The sequence below is a fragment of the Hippichthys cyanospilos genome, chromosome 8 (assembly GCF_059441005.1).
Source record: "Hippichthys cyanospilos isolate Australia breed blue-spotted pipefish chromosome 8, RoL_Hcya_1.0, whole genome shotgun sequence".
In the NCBI taxonomy this organism is placed as follows: domain Eukaryota; kingdom Metazoa; phylum Chordata; class Actinopteri; order Syngnathiformes; family Syngnathidae; genus Hippichthys; species Hippichthys cyanospilos.
The window spans coordinates 20,914,062-20,935,092 of NC_142376.1; the positions used below are offsets into that span (position 1 = coordinate 20,914,062).

The 21,031-nt window shown below is 39.6% G+C and overlaps 1 protein-coding gene across 27 annotated transcripts in view; it reads right to left on the reverse strand.

Moving 5' to 3' along the window:
- The window catches only part of LOC148420513 (calcium-activated potassium channel subunit alpha-1a), a 219,608-nt gene that overhangs the window by 18,929 nt on the left and 179,648 nt on the right, over positions 1–21,031 (reverse strand). For 17 of the 27 annotated variants that reach the window (XM_088420935.1, XM_088420934.1, XM_088420919.1 and 14 more), the window contains 6 exons: positions 20,578–20,671; positions 12,942–13,068; positions 11,476–11,700; positions 11,106–11,298; positions 2,824–2,937; positions 765–848 (listed from right to left, as the gene is read on the reverse strand). In XM_088420935.1, coding sequence (XP_088277061.1) covers positions 765–848; positions 2,824–2,937; positions 11,106–11,298; positions 11,476–11,700; positions 12,942–13,068; positions 20,578–20,671 — 837 coding nt within the window. The remainder of the gene's footprint in view (positions 1–764; positions 849–2,823; positions 2,938–11,105; positions 11,299–11,475; positions 11,701–12,941; positions 13,069–20,577; positions 20,672–21,031) is intronic. The other 10 variants (XM_088420924.1, XM_088420928.1, XM_088420940.1 and 7 more) reach the window with 1 other exon arrangement.

Below are 21,031 nucleotides of genomic sequence, written 5' to 3' on the forward strand. Positions count from 1 at the left end.
TAAAATTGAAATACATGCACACTGAAAGTCATGCTGCTTTTCTTGACAATTCTGATAGATGTGATTATCACATCATCATGACTCACATATTTACCTGAGCCCTGAAAATGAGTGTTGTCACACTTGTGATATAATTAGAGCAAACAATAATCATATTTCTCCGCAATACAGTGGTTCAACACCTGCAATGAGTGGAGTCTCAAAATAGGCATCAGACAAGAGTTAAAGAAGGCGCTTTGAGCTCGAGTTTGCTTTTTATTTTGAAATCTGGTTTCTTTGCAGGCTTCCTGAGTGTTGGGGATGTCAGTCAGAGACTGATGCAAACAAGCCCGTGCCAAAGACGTGAAGGGAGGGGGGTTTTGTGTGTGTGTGCGTGCGTGCGTGTGTGTGTGTGTGTGCGCGCGCGCGTGAGGAGGAAGAGGGATGTGAGGTGTTGATATGAAAACAGGCACAAGGACAGAGTGAACATGATCAAAGGTCTTAGCTATGCTCTGCGAACGCAACTGGAGGGCGGAATAAAAAAAAAAAAACAAAAGAACAAAAAATCATTAAAAAGAGCGCCAAACAACAGTCAATTCCAACAAGAAGGAAGAATAAGAATGTGTTCAAAGTAAAGCCATGGGAGCAGCGTGGGCCTTGACTGCACAGCCAGATAAATCGGGACAAGCTGATGAGGAGGAGCAGCGTGGCGGAGCGAGAGGACGGACAGACGAGCGGACGACGGGACGGGCAGACGGCTAGCGGAAGACAAAGGCTCATCTTACCCAGCTCTGTTATCATTTGTATGTTGGTCCCACTTTTTTTTTCCTGACTGAGTGAAAGCGATGGCAGCGGTTTGCCCGGCTTATCTAATGGCGACGAGGCAGTGCAGAGAGGGGAGAGACGGCGTCGTTATTGAAACACTCTTCACAAGACGACATCAAAGACATCTGGCTGTCTCCAATGCTAACAGTCGTGTTACTAATGGCCGCCCAGCGTCCCGATACAAAGCAGCTTGGATGCAAGAACTGTTCCTGGCCTACTGACACTGGACCCAAGCAATGAAAGGGTCTACTTCATCTGCACATGGCTCAGACATGTTCACTTTTGTTCAGGAATATTTTATGTCAAAACGTTGGACAGGTGAGGGTCCCGCACTGAACAAATTACTGTAGGTTATGGACAAAAAAATGGAACTGCTTCCGTCTTAGGCCACACTCAAAATTTGCAAACAAAAACTGCGTTTCTGGTGAGCGTAGGTATTGCCTAGTCGTTTGTTAACAACGAACTAACAATCAAATAAATGAATCACTAAATAAATTAACTCCAGCGCCTCGGAGGTTGGGGTCTATCAGCAAAAGGTGTGGGGGAAGAAAATGGATGGAAACAATAAAAAAGTACTTGATGTGACCTCAGTCCTGGATGCTCAGTACAAAGTGGCCAAGTCACCGATACTATTATGAAAAAAAGACAACATTTACACCTTAAATGTAGCTGCAAGTAGAATTAATTTGAAGAAACCTGCCTCCCAAGCATGCTAATATTTCTCAGCACATTTGTCATTGCGTCAAGGTATTTCAGCATCAAATTCAGGTGTTTATTTTTACATATTTTATGTATGAATGTTACTTGAATTCTGACCCCTGACAACTTTGACCCTCAAATTGTTGTAACAATTTGTACAAGGGTGGTTTCAGCACTCTAGTTAAGTCATGTTTTCTGTACAGTCCCCAATTAAAGGATGTTGCAAAGCTTCACCTTGCACATTGCTACGTTTCCCCGTATGAGAGCAGGGGACTGAGCTATGCTGACACGGATGGAATGGTGCTCTTGCAATCACGTGTGTGGTCAAATGGAAGAAGCTCTCTGCAGGTAATGGCCGGCCCAGTTACAAGTAACATTAGGTACAGCTCCTTTTTCTTGCTGGCCTTCTCTTAGCTTGCTCTCATGCTCCATTGCTCCCTAATTGGGTCAGGGGAGACAGAGCAGGCGGTCTCTGGTGCTTCCCAAGACCCCTCGGAGATCTGAAAGTTTCATGAGTCCCCAGCACCAGTGGGAATACAGCCACTGCCATTGTTATTAATAAATGGGCCCATTTTGCAACCAAGGCAGTTTTCACCCCCTTTTCGCTCTCTTTTTGACCCCCCTTTTCTCTTTTCTCTCGTCAGGCTGAGTTGCTCTTGTGCATTAGCGGACAAATTGCAAGGGATGTGGTGGCGGTCCTTTAAAAAAATGTGTATGAATCACTCATGGTAGAGTTAGTCTGTACTGTTAAATTAGCACTGCAAGAGTTAACATTTGACACGTACACAGGTTAGTGCTAAGCCAAGCAAACCACAACATAGTAGTGAACCAAAATTCCATTTTATCTTGAGTTGGAACTTTTGGTAGCAGAATGATATCTTATGTCTGCCACCACAGATGGCCCAAAGACGAAAATTGTGATGACAACAGGAAATGAAACAATTAGAGTGAAATATGTGTCACTGCTGTATAATATTAAAGGCATCAACATAACGGAGTCTACATTGAAAAAGTGAGTTGTGTTTAAGTTGAGGAAACCCATTCTGTGTTCAAGTTTTACATTTGACGATGCAGAAGTTAATGAGCAAATTGGCATTCAGGGTGTTTGCCAATCACTTTTACACACACAGAGTATGTCACTGTCCAATGAAAAACACACAATGCCAAATTTTCATGCTTTCATTTCTATCCAAAACACAACATAAATATTGTTTGCCGTATTTCAGATAAAAAGAAAAAGTCACAAAAATTTAACTTAACATGCTTTTTGTTGGACAGTGATGGTGAGTGGTTGGCATTTGCATTGGAAGTGAGGTTTACCTAATTCTGTGATGATGGGGATGTTGGATCCGGTGGTGACAGAAGCCTGACGCACAAAGCCATGCACTGGACTGCTGTCTGGAGATGACCTGTCCATTCCAGGAGGCGTGAAACCTGCACATGCCAAAACCAGTACAGAATAAAGGTCAGTTAAGAATCAAATGATTATGCAATCTGGAGTTTTTTGTTTTCTCCACAAAATCCTGGAGACAACCTGGCAACTGCCATAACATCTATGCAAGTTTCAGTTAGCCCATCGTATAGTTTTCATAATAATAGTTATCATTGAGCTAGCAAATTTTCGCCAAGAAGAATTATACACCATAATTCCCCAAATATGGGACACACCAGTGTATAGGACACACCCTTAATTTTAGGGTCAAATTCTGACATTTCTATGTTACAGTGTATAGGACGCACCCACACTTTAGTGACAATGTAAAAACTGAAGCAAACTAGAATAAATCTCATCCTTGTAAATTCTTCATATTTTCTTATGTTCATAGCCTTAAGTTGTCAAGGGTTAAAGGGTTATAGTGTCTTTCAGATTTCCCACATCATGATCAGTCAGTGACCGCTGCGCCAGTGTAACGTTGAATGCACTCGAAGCAGTTGCGACCCAGTTCATTTTGCCATAAAAACCCAAAGTTGTGCACCATCCATGATCTACCAAGTTTCTGATTGTGCAAAGAGACCACACTTAATAAACCAAGTCAAATGGAATAGCTTTCCGTGTTCTCTAACCGGAGCACTCAGTTCCATACCTTGCAATTCTTCACTGAATCAGCTGGAGACATCAGCTGGAGACCTTTACATGCTCCTCTACGTTTCAGTCTTATTCCTGTGCGTGAACAAGGATGGACTCAGATGTTGGGTCTGTCTGCTCGCTTCTTTTATTTGAAAAAAAAAAAAAAATGCTCTAACAACCTCAGCTGACATGGGCTTTTGTTTGCCGTATCAGGCAGTGACTGCTTAGAGCCAATTGACCTCCGCCCTCAAGCTCATCCCGTGTGTGAATATTGTAAGTAAGAATATGGCCAGTATAAAAATGCACATCTGTGTGTCTAGGCTTATGTGGCTGACGGATTAATCTTCCTCGAATTCTGTTGAAAAAAAAAAATTGAATCTTTAAATTACTGTTTGTCGGACACACCGATACTTTTGGCCTTCATTTTTGAGAAAAAAAAGTGTGTCTTGTATTTAGGGAATTACATTACATTATTTGGTTAACCATTGGGATTTTTACATATATATGTTCCTTTTGTTTCTATGTCAGTTTAAAATTTCCTCATGTTAACTCGGAGAGACAAACAGCTTAAAGCAAGCACAATTTTAGTGTGAGAATGAGAAAGGGGGCCAAGGAAGACTTTTAAAAGTCAATTTGAATATGTAATTTAAATGTGTTTAAAGCACATTAAAGAGGTAAAACTTTAAAAAAATGATATTCTATTAGTAGATTTTTGACAATTACTGTCTGGATCTAGAACATATCCCTGGGGGGGTTCATTGCACCTCAGTTTTAATTTGTTAAACAGCAGGAAACCTTCCAATACCTAACAATAAACACAAAATATCTTGCAACTCTTCTAAAGAAAAGTATTATAGTAGAAATGAAATGACTTTATATTATTTTCTAGACTAGCGAAATAAAGCTTTGAAGGGAGAATGGCAATGTCAACCGAAAATGTAAACTTTGAAGGTTCCACTGTGGCGCAAACATCATCAAACATGGATGAGCATATTGACAGCATTAGACATAGTGGATGTAAGCTTGGTCAGCATGAAGTTGTTTGGCATCTTTCAAACATACTGTAGCTACAATGACAAGAGGAAGCGGCGGAAGAAGACAGCAACCTAAAATATTGCAACAGTATGGATACGGAGCTTTTAGGGGTCAGCTAGTACATATTTAGCATTCATGGCCCTCCATCAGCAGCCCAGCATCAATTTTACATGTGCCTCATTTTGTAACAATAAAAGTTGGCGAAGTAGATACAAGAAAACCTTTTATGGAAAATGCGTGGATCGCGACGACAAGTGACAGCGGCACAAATCCGCATGACTTCACATTTTTGCATTGCCTCAAAGTGACAAGTAAACACCTTAAATTGGTAATGCAAGATGCATAATGCATCAGCTGTGTTTTGACATCCATCATTTAGTGCTGACTACAGCAAAATGCCACCAGCCAGGAACTATACAATACATTCAGGTCACCGTTTTATCACCGCGTAATGTCTTTCCTGTCAAGACATTCATTGAGAAGCCGACATTATACAAGAATAAGATTCACATACTCATCAGTGCAACGTGGTAAATCTTAAATCTTATTATTCCAATTTTTGCACTTGGACAGTCCAAGTCATCTTTTTGACTTTTGCCCATGAAGAAACAAAAGGATAGACAATGAGAGAGATAAAAAAAACGTTGATTCCAGGAGTCAACTTTTTTTTTTCTCTCTCATCGTTTTGAAGATGCAGCTGGCGCCTCTGTTGAATACCGCAGCTGCTCATGGTCGGCGAGGAAAAAGACAACATGACACCAGATGCTGCTGCTTTTAAAAGCTGTTACAAACTTTTCTGACACTTGAGATAGTGATGAGAAACAACAGAGATTATGTCTATGTATCTGTCATACAGAATAGTATACACCAGCACTAAAGTCGTATGAAGGCAACAAGGCACTCTTTGTCTTTCAAACAAAATCCAGCAAAGCGGCCCATTGCCACATAGCTACGCTTTTACAGAGCAAACAGATGTGGGAAAATACTTTCCCAGACAGTGACAATTGCTTTCAAGAAGGGCTGTGCGATTCCGACAAAATTCCATATTTTGATATACAGTATTTGCCAGATATCTTAAAAATAACAATTAAGTTAGGTGGGGACTAAATTTTACTTGAAGAAAAGCAAAATATTCATCCAAAACAATGTGATCTTTTTCATAACAGAACTTTCTAGTATGCATCAATATGCGTTGTTGAGATCCTAATCATGTGACCAGAAATCAGACCTGATTGCATCATTCAATCACTTGTTTACAGGATATTTGCCACTTTCACAGTCATAACAACAATACACTAAACAACTATAAACGTATAAGCGTATGTTGTAAGACCTTGAATTGTTATCGGATCCAATATTTGAAAATACTGTTGAATGCTGTAATGAAGTTGTAATATTCATTCACTTGGTTAGTGCACATTAGAGGTGGGAATCTTTGGCTGTCTCACAATTCTACTCCAATTTTGGGATCTCCGATTCGATTCAGAACCGATTTGCCATCCTCAACGATTTTCAATTCAAAATAATTCTATTCAATTACTTAAAAATGATGTCTGCTTCAATCTTTATACGTGCAAAGAATCATTATACTATTTTTCATTTTTGCAAGACAAAAGAACAAAAGGAGTGTATTTTTTTTAAGTTTTCATTTGTAAGGCTCATGCCTTTTTCCACAAAAAGATCATGTTGAAAACTGCTATTTTTTAAGCTAACTATAAACTGTATAGCTTATAGTATGAAATAAGATGAATCAAAAAATGGAACAAGACGCATTGTCATTTCATATTCCAAAATATTATTTTATGAATATATTAATTTTAATTAAACTGTTGCCCAAATGAAAAATATTGAGATTTATCAGTACATTTATGATAAACAAGATATAAATATGAACTTTTTCAAGTGAGCAGCTAAATTGATAGTACAGGTAAAGGCAAGGGGAAAACGCCGGGAGCATTATCAGTCACAATTGTTTGTAAGATATTTTTTAGTACAGAAGAGATGGTATTTTTATTCATTTGCATTTATGTGAGTAATATGTGTTTGTGAATTAATTTGGAGTTTGCATACGTTGTTTCGTATTGATTACTAACTACAGTGATCCCTCTTACCTCGCGGTCTCAGATATCCTGGTCTCAGTACTTCACGGGTTTTTCCAGGAAAAATTAAAAATATTTCAAAATAAAAAAAATATTTAAAAAATGTGCAAAAATGGAAAAAAATTGAAAAAAGCAAAAAAGTGCATTATACAGTACTGTATTCATCAAATAACTAAGTAATATTAGTTAAGAACTATGTTAAGAATTCTTCAAGCGTTAGAGTTCGTGACGTTTTTTTTTTTAACTTACTTTGAAATGCATGCTTTTTAATTGTCGGGTCGCCCTGCATTTCCATTTCCTGTTTTACGTTCTCTGTGCGTCATTCGGCTCGTTACGGTGACATAATGAATGACAACGTAAGCTCATATTTATAGTTTATTATCATTTATGTTGATAATGCACGCTACTGCCTATGTTTAGTAACCGATGAGTGTTTATTCTGTTTATGTGTTCGTTTGTGTAGAGGTTGCACTTTATAGTTAGTAGTTGTTGCTAACCCGCTAATGTCGGCTAAATATACAGTAAATTCATAGATTAAAGTTCGGCAAGTGTTTATATGTTAGTTTACTGACTTTAACATTGTTGTTGATGTATTATTCAACAGATACTACAATATACACCATACATGAGCCAAAATAAATGTGAAGTTCATCGTGATGACTTGCGTACTCTTTCACAGGAGTATTGGTGCAGATAACCAATCCTGAGAACAAATTCTCAACAAACTAAGTAATATTAGTTATTTAATGAATATAAAAAATGTTAAGAATGTTAATAAGGATAATGTAATGTTAAATAAAAGGAGAAAGGAAATAAAATATGCAAAAAATACAAAAAAAAAAGAAGGATTGTTTATGATTACTGCGGCTATATTGGGGCGTACATAGAAATCTAGGAAATGATACCCTACTTCGCGGGTTTCAGACTTCGCGGGGGGGTTTACACCTCCCATTAACCGCGAAGTAGGGGGGATCACTGTATTTGTTTTACGTTCTGTATAAATATTTTTTCTTGGTTAGCTCATTTATTTCAATAGTTCATTCCTTAACAGCGAAGTGAAACTATACTATCCTCAATGAAACGAGTATACATGTAAGCTTAGTCTGAGATAGACAGCAAGCTAAACTCTAAAGTGATGACGCAAGACATACTTGTAGTAAATTGTAGCTTTTAATGCACATCTTGGGTTCAACATCAGCAGAGTGAAACTATAAATAAAGGTCAACTCAAATCAGCCACGTCTTTCAATAGCACACATTCACAGCAGGTGTAAAAGAGCAACTTAAATTAGCTGACAGTTCGACTGCAAATACTTATAAGTTACTTCAGCTTTTATATATGACCTTAACAATTGAAAAAAGAACAGGAATACAGACATTGCCCCTGTAGGAGTTCAATAAGCGTTCTTTTTACCACGCTCGAAAGCTCACTCAACTTTCTGTTGGCACAGTTTGCGGCAAAATAAAAGCAATGCAAGGGTCTAGATTAGAACATAACTGAGAGGCAGAAAAGAAACATTTAAACTCACGACCGTGGGGAAGAGACAAGACTGCGTTCAAACAGCGCAGTTTGACAATCTCCGAACGGGCTGCTTGGTGACTTCATGACACAGCGTTTAGGACGCAAGCCAACAGGAAGATAGATGTCTGTTTTTTTAAAAATATTGATTTAATGACCTTTTATATCGAATCACTATTCCGATTAATATCGAATATTGGCACACCCCTAGTGTACATAGTGTGGGTTTTCAGTCAATAATTACTTGAGAGTACAAATGGTTGCCTGTTTTCACAATGTGTGCACTGCACTGACTTTGTGTTTTTATTATTTTTGGTGTTGTGCAAACTTTCCACCAATCTGGGTTCTTTCACCTGTGGGCTGGATAGGGTTGGCGTGAATGCCAATGTCAGAAAAGCACCGTCCACCATTATTGTGAAATGACTGGTGTTCAATAACACCATACAGCACTCCTATCTCAAGTTTGTGCTCAAACGTGAAATATGAAAAAGAAAAAAAAAACAAAAACAAAATCAGCAGATTTTCGCTATCTCGAAAAGATATTTTTTCTCAAGTCATCCCTATATTATTCACAGTGACACAGCATTCCAAAATTAGATAATATTTGTAAGTTTGCAAAGCATCATCAGTGCAAAAGTTTGGTGTGATGTCTTATGCTTTCTTTAAAAAATAAAAAAAGGGCCTGGTGCAAAACGTCACACTCCTGCAATAGCATCAAAGCAATTCTGTGCGGAATAGACCAGTAACAAGAAAGCCAACTTTAAGGGTGACTTCGTACCCCCTATTTAGTGAAAAATAGCAAACCCTGAAATTCCAGCTTGACAGTATCTACCTGCCTACCTGTCCACGGAGTGATTGTGTTTTTAATACACACAACATCTCCTCAAGGCTGGTGCTACCTTCAAGTGTTCTGCAGCATGTTGCAACAGTCAAGTGGGATCTGGGTTACGTTGCCCCCGCCCCTCATCCCTGTAGCCCCCCGGGCACGGCGATGCTCTGCGGTTGACTACAGGCTACAGCCGCCGTGAGAAGCTCTCCCCCAGGAAAGCTCTTGTTTACTTATTCATTTGCGCCTTCTTGTTTTCAACTCTGCAGACGGCGCGTGAATGGGAGCGTCGCTGGGAGGAAAGAACCCCCCAAAGCGTTACTATGATACAACACAAGTGTCGGAGTATGTGTGTATTTTCTGATGTATGCATGAGTGCACTGTGCTAGTGTTCTCTAAAGTGAAGTATTTTTCATTGAAATGAGTGTTTGATATAAGACCCAATTATTGATGACAATGGACCCCATCTATCGACCCTGGGAGAAGACATAGGCAAGTGGGTTTTCCATATTGGGGTGGCTTCCTGTGAATAGTGCTCCCCTGAGCAGGCCCCACGCTGATTTATCTCTTCTTATTGTTACTCAGCCGCACGGCCATCAACAGCGCATCAGTCACTCAAGGCTGCAGGAATAACAGCATTGGCATTCTCCTAAAACACGTGCAAGTGCTCGCCACTAAAACCCTCTCGCTTTGATTTGTACTTACAACAGTAGCACTAAATAGTCTCGAACTTGAGCCACGTTGTCTTTCAAGCTAATCATTAAGTGTGGATTATGCATGCGTGGATGGCGTTGACCACGCTGGTGGCTGCGCCATCCATTCAGGAAGTCGTCGCTGTTCATCGTGACTAATGAGCGGCAGCTGAGTTGCGCCGCCTGGTGATTTGTACTCGTCGCCTAATGTTGATGAGGCCTGATGGGAGGCCCAGATCGCGCGCTTGTCAGTGAACATCCACAATCTGTTCCAGGCGAACCGCCAGACACGGGAAACAACGACATCAAAAACGACACCAGCATGTTGATATCATTAAAAAGTATTAGCAGGGAGCTTCAGCAGCTTGTAATTACTGACGAACAAGACTGAAGTGATTAGAAAATGATGTGGCGTAAACACTCTTCAAAAAGCATCTTTAGCAATGCCAGTTTATAGACCCCACTCAAAAATTCACTTAGGAGTACTGTTCTTGTCAACTGCATAGTAGTGATGCAATTTTACATCATCATTGCTTTTCTCGACTGACCCAGTTTGAATGGCCAGCATCATTACTGTTGTTAAAAGATGTCTCCCAGGATTGGGTTTAGCTATGGTTTATTTTACTCTTCATATTTTCTTGGTGGAGAGATCTCAAATGTATTAACCAGTTTTTATGCAGATGCTACCAAATATTCTTGGGAACTAAGAATGCTTAAGAAAGTTTGGGAATCTGCAAAATGCTTCAGACGACATACAGTATTAACTGTATTAGTTTAAGCTTTTTAAGACCAAGCACATTAAGTTCAAGTTCAAGAAGAAAGGAATTAAACCAAAACAAATGTCACTTTCATAAGAATGTTTACTATTCACACTGGTAATGTAAAGGCAGTAATGATATACTGCTTATATTAGCCCTTGTGCAGTTTTTTTTTTTTAACCCTTTTTGGGTAGTTTTCTTTCCACATCATTCTCACACTATTTTACCTAAGGGATGGCACACTCCTGCTAGTGTGTGATAATTTAGTTGTTATGCCATGTTGAACTTTGGCATGTTGTCACCGTTTGAGTGACTTTCCTTCTGTTGCGAAAAGACTTAGTTACCAACAAAGACACCAACAAATTATCACACAAGGGTAAGGCTGAAGAATAATAGTGTGTCACATTGTGGAAATTCTAGTTCGGGGTGAGAGTGCTAAAGTATCTAGTCAAGAAAACCAACCCTTGGGATGATGTACTGTAAAATTGCATCACAACTATGCAGCTGACCAAAAAATATAGTCAAAAAATCTTTGACTTCCCTTCTTTCAACAACCCATCCGATCGAGGCACGAGAACAGCCATCGTTTAAGAGGATGCTCCTTACCTTGGGAATTTGCCTGCAAAACTCCAATGCTGTCATCAAACTGCATAGACTTGATGTTGAGTGACGCCAAGATGCATTCTTTATCTTGCAGCGAGGCATCCTCGATATTGTTCTGATTGGCTGACAGTATTACGCACATGTCGCAGAGGTTGATGTTGACAGCCCTTAAATCTGCCCGACTTAATGGCGTACCCTTTAGGGTGAGGCGGGAACAAAGAAGGCAGAGCAAAAGGGAGAAAAACAAATTGAAGGAGGAGTAGTGCAGGGAACACAATTTGAAGTAAAGACATCTCATTGATGTGGCTCTGTTGTGGAGGACGAAACTAAAGCATTGTGTGAATGTCTCTGGGACAGCGTGGTTTACACTCACAGGTAAGATGGAGACCTTGGGGAAGTTATGTAGGGTCTCCCACTCTCGCCGCAGATAGTCCAGCGAGCCCACAAAAACAATGGGCTTGAGTTCATGAAAATGGAAGTTGCTGGCTCTTAAAGGCATCACCAAGTTTCGCAGCCCCACTAAAGCGGACGTGACATCCCCAAATATACAGACCACTACATGGCCACTCAGCACCGTCATGGAGGCTTCGCTCCGAGTCTGTGGACATAAGAGGGAGGGGGGAAGAGCAGAGAGAAAGAAAAAATAATGAGGAGCTGAACTACTTGGCACCTGAGCTGTGAATGGAAATTAGGAGTTTGATGTCAGATCACCACTCATCCATAAAATGCCATATTTTGCTTCATGACCAAGAGCAGCTGACTCACAGTCAGTTGCTGATGAATGCAATTTGTAAGACTCTAGGCAAGTTGGATAACTTTGAGGGGAATGTTGACTTTGTTATGAAATAAGCTATTGTATTGGGTAAGGTGCAAGAGCAGTCATTTTGAAATGTATCCTTTAAATATGCCTTCAAATGTTTTGGCATTTAAATATGTAAAAACATTCTGACTTTGAGGGATTAAAAAATGTTTGCGGTAGCAATGCTACTGTTAGTATTTCTTAAATGCAGAAAGCAGCATTTACTTAAAGTATGTATTCAATTTAAGAGGAGGCACATATTTACTATGTGAAGCCAAAAAGGCTAATGTTTCTGACATACAATCAAATCTGTGTTTTAAAGCTATGGATTTTTTTTCTTGGTTGCTAATAATAATGTAGTGCAGTTGGAGACACAAATAATTGTTGACTACTCTTGTGTAAAAGTGCAAGTTTTAAAAATGAGATGAAAATTAATACGATTTGACTAAGATGCACTAAGATGCCCGCGAAAATTTTAGTGAATTATCCACATGTCAAATAATTGATGCAGGACATTTATTTCAGATAATAATAGTAATTTGGTATTTTTCTCTCTATAATCTGATTGCTGCTTAGTGATTTTTCAGACCGAATTGCAATTCATTACTTGAGTTGGAAAACAAAGATAGACCCCTAAAATACAAGAAATAATTATCTACTGGTAAAAGTGTGTCAGATAATGCATAGATATGGGAATGAACGTTGTTCAGTGGTCAACAGAAATGATTTATGGGAACACCTAAACGCTTGCAAACTGCCCGTTTGCAGAGACGTTCCAGTAAATGCATGCGTGGACAACTGCAACGCTGGTCACTTGTGCAGATATATAAAGAAAACCATAAACTCACCTTGAAGCACAGAGGCAGAGAAAGAAACGTCAATACATATTAGTATGTGATTGGATGACTTCACAAATGTGAGGGGCAACTCCTGAGGATACTTACTTATAGTTGTCCTAATACTTTTTATTCATACAATGTGATTTTTTTGTTGTTGTTTTCTTTTAAGAGAATATATAGGTAAAACTAAGCATCACTCACCAGAATGACTTTTTCGATGTCTTTTGACGGGCACCAGTGAAACATTCCGGTGGAGTCATACCTCTTCACATTCATGTCCATGTTTTCGATTTGCTCATTACTAGGTATTAGAAGAGGGTCGTGTCTACTGCAAAAGAATATCAACAATAGATTCATGCAGGAACATTGTGGAGATGATTTGCATAACGTAATAAAAAACATGGCAAAACTTTAGATGGTATCTAAAGATAGAATGTTGCACCTGCAACAGTGAGAGGTTTTGGAAACTTCAATCAGTTCCAAATAAGTTCCATAATGTCAGACTAAACTTTACTATCACATAACCTTAAACATACATAAACAAATATAGGCATAACACATTTTGTCAAAAGTCAGGGCGCTAAAATAAAAGCAAATTGTATTATATTTCAGGACACTTTATTTGGTCCCACAGTGAGTTACTTAGAAAGATACACCCAAACTACTTTGTGCTTGCTTAGTTATTATTTAATTGCATGTAAATCACCATTTGGCCAAAAAGAGTAAGGTGAAGGAATTTTATTGGACACTTGATTTTATTTTGACTCTTTACAGAATGTATAGCAGAGCAGAGTTGCTGAGCTGTAAAAGTTTAAATTTATTGATATATTCATTCATTTATTTCTTCCATCCATCAACATAACCACATCTTCATGAGAGTCACGGGCATACTGCAGCAGTGGGCGGGGTACACATTGAACTGGCTGCCAGGCAACAGGGCACCCAAAGACAAACAACCACTCATACACGCAAACACATCTTAGGAGAATTTAGAATTTCCAATGTACTTAGGCTGCATGTTTTTGGAGCGCGGGAGGAAGTTGTAATACCTGGAGAAAACCCATGCAAGCATGAGAAGTATAGTCCTCAATCATTTTTCGTGTTTAAAGGGGACAGGAGGTTCAGCTTGTTTTTTCATTCGCTCCACACAGCTCTCTCACTCACAGCCACAAGCACACCTCCGAGTCATGAATAGTTGTTGCCAAAACGACTTTATATAAGGCCATGACTCGACGTAGAATGTTCAAGCAGTTATTTATTTTTAAGTGAAAGTGCCTTCAAATGCATTTGAACATGATTGAGAATTAACAGGTTGTTAGAACGCTTCAGACTCCTGTTAGGACTGAGCGTGGGAGTGTTATTGCAGTACATTGGGTAGGCACTGCTGTAGAGTGACTACCTTTTGGGGAAACAAAAAAAAAAAATGCAAAGAACTGAAGGAACACACATATACAGGGCTGCACGATTATGGCCAAAATGATAATTACGATTATTTTGGTCAATATTGAAATCACGGTTATTAAGCATGATTATTCATCACGTTAGATCAAACATGTCATTTATTGCTCTTCTTTTGAACAAGCAGTATATAAACAAGGCTTCAAGGCTTGATACTTACAAATAATACTAAAGTCAAATAAGTAAAGTAAATAATAATTTAAAGAAATTCAGCCAAGACATGGCAAAGACTTGGCACACAGGGCAACACAACTAACTTTCTTGCTGAGTGCAAACCAATGATAAAAATTAAGACTACTGAGAACCAAGCGCATTATTTACTTTTAAGCAATTTTTAATCAATTAGCATTCAAAATGTAATTTTTCACCAAATTTATTCTAATTGTGGGTCTCAATTCACAGCTAGCACTGTATATATTGAGCATCTGATGAGAAACTCAGACATTTCACATGGTAAAAAATATATTAGGGTGAGTAAAGCAGAGGCTTTTGTCATGCAAACATGTGGTAAACATTGCCCCTTGGTGATAAAATGACAAAGTGCTTGATTTGACATGTATAGCCAGCTTTTTTAAATGTTAATATCACCGAGGATCAGCTTGTTTAATCGTGGCAGCCAATTTTGTGATCTCGATTAAAATTTGATTAATTGTGAATCCTCTGTGAGGTGGACGTGCTAACCAGTCGGCCACATTCGGGAAGATTTGAGCCAACAAATTTGTTCAAAACCAAGTTGTTTGAGTAGATTTTTTTTTTTTTTTTACATCATTCACACTGCATAAGTATAGGTCAGCTACATTTAATTGTAATCCCGTTTCCTATGCTGCTCACAACCAGAGGCCATGCCTGTGAGGCATTTGGGAATTGTTATGATATTCTGTGATCTATTAATCAGCGTTAAGACATTTCATTTCTTTTCTTGCCATTCCGGCTTGGCAACAGCGTTTCTCAGCACAGACGCAATTTTGGTAGGAATTGCAATTTCTACTTCTTGTCCTTGATGTCAAGTCATCATGAAGCTCAAAGGCGCAGACAGGCATTCGCTCACAGCGGCAGCAAAAAGAGCAGCAAGACTTGAACGTTACAGACTGACACGCCACGCAACACAGCGCCAATTACCAGCTTTTAGCCTCTTTTCCCAGCTCCTGACGCCACGCCGTGCAAACAGTAAAAGGTGCCAACAGGCTCCCACTTTAAATATTTCAAGCGTTTGCCCAATCACATTCCGCCTTCCCAACTGACGGCCATGAATGTTTCAGCAGCGTGTCACGAGCAAGCGGGCTAATCCACAGCGGTGGGGCATTGAGTTTTATCCAGTGTAACACTGACCATGAAAGGGTTCCTGTCAGTCCCACTTTAACACCGCTCATGCTCTTGCGCTTATTATACAAGACGTCTTTGCTACAAAGGCAACGCAGAAATTTTGAGCCACAACACTGACTCTGGATATACAGCGCAGAAACAAGAAGCATACGTCTCCCCTTTATTCATACTTATGCTTTTTCATCTACTTTATTCAATTTGGGGTGTTTGCAAGTGTGGAAGTCAACCAAGGCTTTTTTTTAAAAATTGTATTTACAATTTTCAGACAATTGCTAGAATATATAAAGCTAAAACTGTTTTGAATTGTCATTTGTGGCCCTGCTGATGATCATATTTGTGAAACCTATTCTCTTTGTTTTCTAATATGAACGACTGTTTTTTAATGCCCCCCCACAAGAACTATGTTGAAGTGATTTAAGCAGCTTTACGTTGTATTTGTCACCGCCTTATGGTGTTTTGGTGCAAATAATTTGTTGAAATTATTTGAGGAGCTTCATTTAGTGCTGTGTTGCCATTTTTCAGCACATTATTAGCTAAAATAAACCTTTTTGAAGGTGAGTATCATAGTCAAAAATTTCATTTTCTTTGGCAAGAGTGGAATTCTCTTAAATAGTTGGTGGAAACTGTTAACTATTTCTAATTGGGATGAGTACTAATACAAATGAAATTATTTCAATTTGACTTAAATTTTCAATAGCTGGATTGATTTTTTTTTTTTTTTGCTATTTGTTAACCACGTGCTACTTTTTTGAGCAAAATTTCTCTTCTGTTTCTCTTTTGCCTTAATAGTCAAAAAGGTTAAGGTTTCACTTAATTATGGGTAGCGGTATGTCAATGTAATGGTTAGCACTAAGTTATAAGGTAAATGATCAGGGATTAAAATCTCCCAAACAAAATTAATATTTGATCATGTATTTTTCAGGCTTAAGTCATTCAATATTCATCCAAATAGGCATGTATTGAAGTCAAAAGGAAAGTGACGATACATAAATTTGAATAATATAGGAGGAAGCAGCTCAGAAATGTGACATACATCTCTCAAATCATCACTATCCTCCATCACGCTGCCATTGACTGACAAGGCATTGATGGCAACGCTTTCTTCACTCTACATTTGGGTTGCAGGAAAGTAGCAGAAAAAGAAGGGGGAGAACTCTGTCAATTAGCCACCCGCCTTTCTGCTTTCCTCTATCAGTTAGTGCAGGTGATAATAACACTGACAGCATTTAGTGTTTTTACACTCAGCCTGAATCTTTCATTCGGAGCTGTGCGTTGCGCCAATCAACCTCCGCCGCGGCGCCGCCGTCACTTCAATCTGCTTGGCATCGCTCGCCTCCTCACTGGGGCTGACTGGCGCATGCCTTTGCCTCCCTCTTTTCGCTGACTCTCTTCCTGTGTGTCAAGACAGCTATCTTTCACCCAGCTGTCAGCGCTCTGACTGGCAGCCTGTCACTGACGGCGCACACCTCCTCATCCTCCCCACTGCCTTCTCCCTGCCTCAGCTTGAACCTTCCACCAGGCTCGGGCGGAGCAGACAGCCGCGCCACGCCCAGGAGATATCGGTTCCAGATGACACTGTTTTGGGGGATTTGGATGTGCGGTGCCACTCACAGGCCCGTCACAAAGGTTCGGCAAGGCGGTGTTGATGAACAGCTTGTTAGCGCGATGACAAATGGGTGAGGCAGCTGCAAAATAAGTAACCGCGAAATTGCCAGGTCAACTTATTTATGTATTTTGTTATGTTCTTCCGATACATGAGAGCAGAGCCTTACCTATCCATTCTCTATCATTGAAATTTAGACTTGCACCAGAGATGTTCAATATTGGGAAAGTGTCTTTAGTTTTCTAAAGAAAACACTTCAAGAAAAAATATTTTCCTTACAGTTTTAGCCATTTTCAGTAGGAAAAAAAAAAGACTATAATTAATTTGATAGCTTTCTTAAATCTACATTTAACAACTGTAAAAAGACATTCCGCTTCTTGCTGTCGACTGAATATGACATCACATTTTTTCAAGACTCATTTAACGACCCATCATGGCTCACGCATTTGGTCATATTGACGTTCACAATCTGAGACGTGATTGGTTTTCACTTGAGCCTTGAGCACATGTGATGTCATTTTCAGTCAATAGCAAGTGGCAAAGTGCATTTTAAAGATATTGATAATAAATGCAAAATAATTTGATTAACTATAGACAAAATAGGAACTATTTACTTCTGAAATAGTGAAGAATCCCAATCAAAAAGCTTGATTTTTCATGTTTTGTTTTTTTCCAAAAAGAAATGGTCTGCATTATTTTCAAAGGGAGAAAAAAATTACATGAATTTTGGACAGAGCGTTTAAAATTTCAACGATTGGCTGTCAATCAGTCGAGGGTGTATCCAACCCACTGCCCAAAGATGGCTGGGATAGGCACAAGTAGTGCCTAATTCTAGTAGTACTCGCTCTAATAAATAACTCGTTTGGCAACGAATCAATTTTGACTGTTCTAACCTCATTGGACAGTACAGTATTTCAAGACAGAAGAATTTATATGGGACAAGTACTTCCTCTCCAGTATGTGTCTTCCCCCCGTTTCGTTGTTCAACATGTATTTCAAACAGTTGAGTTATTCCAGTGCAACATTGCAGTCCCGAACTGGGGATGGGTTTGTTGCTCCCCCAATGCCTCCCTGGCTGACTTACGAAGGCAGCCTGGCGCTTTGAAAATTTTCCCCATCATGCAAACTGACAAAGGCGTGCTTTTCAAAAGCCCACAGCCAATCTGTTGATCATTATTTATTTACAAAGGCCTTGGGGCGGCGAGTCCTGTAAAAACCAACCATACTCGCTACGTATGCTGGTTCTCTTGCTGCATCGCACCACCGCTCCTCCTCTTTCCTTGCTTGTAGAATAAAGCATCCCTGAGGCTACCTCAAACAATCACTTTTCATTGTGCATAAAACCCACCTTGTAAAGCACAGCTGTTTAATATAAATGCTGTTATATGTTGACAGGGGCAGCTGTGGGAAAGGGGGGAGGGGTTCTTGGGCTGTGATGGGTAATTTGATGTTGTGCTGTGGGCTAAGACTTGGAGAAAACATCTACACCTATAACAGAGGACCTGTCATGGCAGTACCCAAGAGCCTTCAGAAAGCTGAAGCATCCCTAAAGCAGAGAAAACTTTAACGCTGCTTTGAAGCCGCTTCCAAACTGAGAAAGTAACTTGCGCAAATGATTATCGCTGCGAGATCAAAGCCAAAAGGCATATCATATATTACGTGGCAAAAGGGGACCATCTTGAAAGCCAAAGAGGAAGAGGAAGAAAGGGTTTAGTGCTAAAATTTAGGCAAACTAAACAAACTTTGCTGGAAAGCTGCCAGGCTAAACTTATTTTTATAGCACCCTTCTCCCTTGGAGCAAGGGCATCTCTGACTGAAGGCTACCACTCTAGTGTTTGCCTAATGGTTTTGGCAAGTGTGGCAGCTCATTAAGTGCTTGTATTGTGGAGGACTGAGGGGGAGGCCCACAAATACACTATATTTGAAAAAGGAAAAAAAAACAAAAAAACACTATAGATTTGCCAGCACAGTGGGAGGGATGCTGCCTAAGGGAGGAAGACCTACGAAACAACTTTATCCAAACTAAAATGTAAGGAAAATAAATTGCAAGTGATACATCTTGTTTTCAAGTAGGGTACAACTGTAACAAAATGTGTATTACCCAAGTAATACACAACTCTTTTGCATCATGGAGAAGTGTTGTAAAACCATGATTATTGATTTGATTATATGATGCGGATTTGGCAAGTGGTTGAAAAAATAAATGTTATTATTAGCTCATAATGTAAAAGTCATTCAATTGATGCAGTGGGTGGAGCCCATTTATTTGTGGTCATTATAGGAATAGGCTCATTTAGAACAATGTAACAAACTATCATTTACAGTCTTTTTCATCAGTAAATCATAATCCTTGGTGAAAAAAATCTTAAATTGAGCTTCAGTAGGTGCTGCTGTTAAAAGAGACCAACAGAGTTCCTATGGGCTTTTCAGTTAACTTTTGAAAATCATTAATATAAATGATTGATGGTATTCCTAAATTGAAGCTAATAGACTCAGAGAGTTTTTTTTTGGTTGCCCAGAATAGATTGATTGTATTTACATTATTTCCTATGGTAAACATTTAACAGTAATACAATCTGGTTTGAGTCCAACTATTTGGGACAGACTGATCACAAACACTGAGGTTCGAGTCGATTTTTTTTTTCGTTTCTACGGGGGGAATATAAACGATAATCCCACAACAATGATTGTGAGCATTGTTATCATAAATTCAGACCTTTGTATTGGGTCTCATTCATTTTCCAGACTGTACTGAATATGACAGTTTTACTTCATAAATACTGACGTTTGAAGTTGTCAAACGTCTTCAACCACAAGGCTCTCAGCTCACACTCATTAAGACAGAGCAAGCACAGCTATGAGTGTTCCTGTCCTGTTAGATCTTCACCGCCGCGGCCTCTCTGTTATGCCGTGCCGTCATCAGGTTAAGCCCCGCCTTGTAGCATAAATACCTTAGCTCCTTTTATCTTTCAAAATCAATTAAGAGCAATTTAATGGCACCGGACAGGATAAAAGGAAGGTAATATTTGAATTCATATTTGATTGTGGCAATACAGCTCACAGATGGCTGTTAAGTACCAGGAACAGTACTCACAGGGGTTTCCACAATAGAGAGGTAGCCTCAGGGCAAAGTAACTATGCCGGTCCTTCTGATTGGCCGCCAGTGTCATTAGTGTCAGTATGGTTTAAGGACTACATGGAGACCTGACCGGAGGAGGTGACAGCTGGGGCTTTAAAGGCAGCCGAGGGGGGCTCGAGCATTTCAAGCGATTCCTCGCTGGCGTCATTTTGTGACAGAAACATTATTTCAGCTCTATCATTAACAGCCTCAGCATATCAGACCCCCCCCGCACCCCGTATCAGCGGCACCACCTCTGAAGTATTTGCTGTCTCTCCATCCTTCCTTCTGCTCCCCTGCATCTGTCTTCCTTCCGTTTGAAGGCAGTCTCTTACCTCATCATTTTGGGCGAGCAGTTGGGCGAGTTCCGCATCCCTCCGTTGCGCTGCTTTTTTTTGGGTGAAAGCGTTGATGGATGCTCGTCTTCGACTGCAAACACACGCACACAGTGTCAGAACAGAGACAGAGACGGATGGCGAAGTGAGCTGGACCTGACATGAAAATAAACAAATAACTTGTCAACACTCAATCATAGCCAACACAACAAAAGTAAACAGAAATAAAAGCGAAATTAATAACTTGAGGAAAACCATAGGTTATTAGTAATGAGGGAATCTTTAAGGCAGGAGACAACCTTGAAGAAAAACCAATTGATGACCTGAAAATGATAAAGGGACGTAACGGCCTTCAGTTTTTTCTTTTTTTTTTTTTTTTTTTATTATGTACACTTGGCCTGATGTTTTTGGACCTCTAGCAGTCTGCATCAGAGTGACCATGCTTACCTACTCC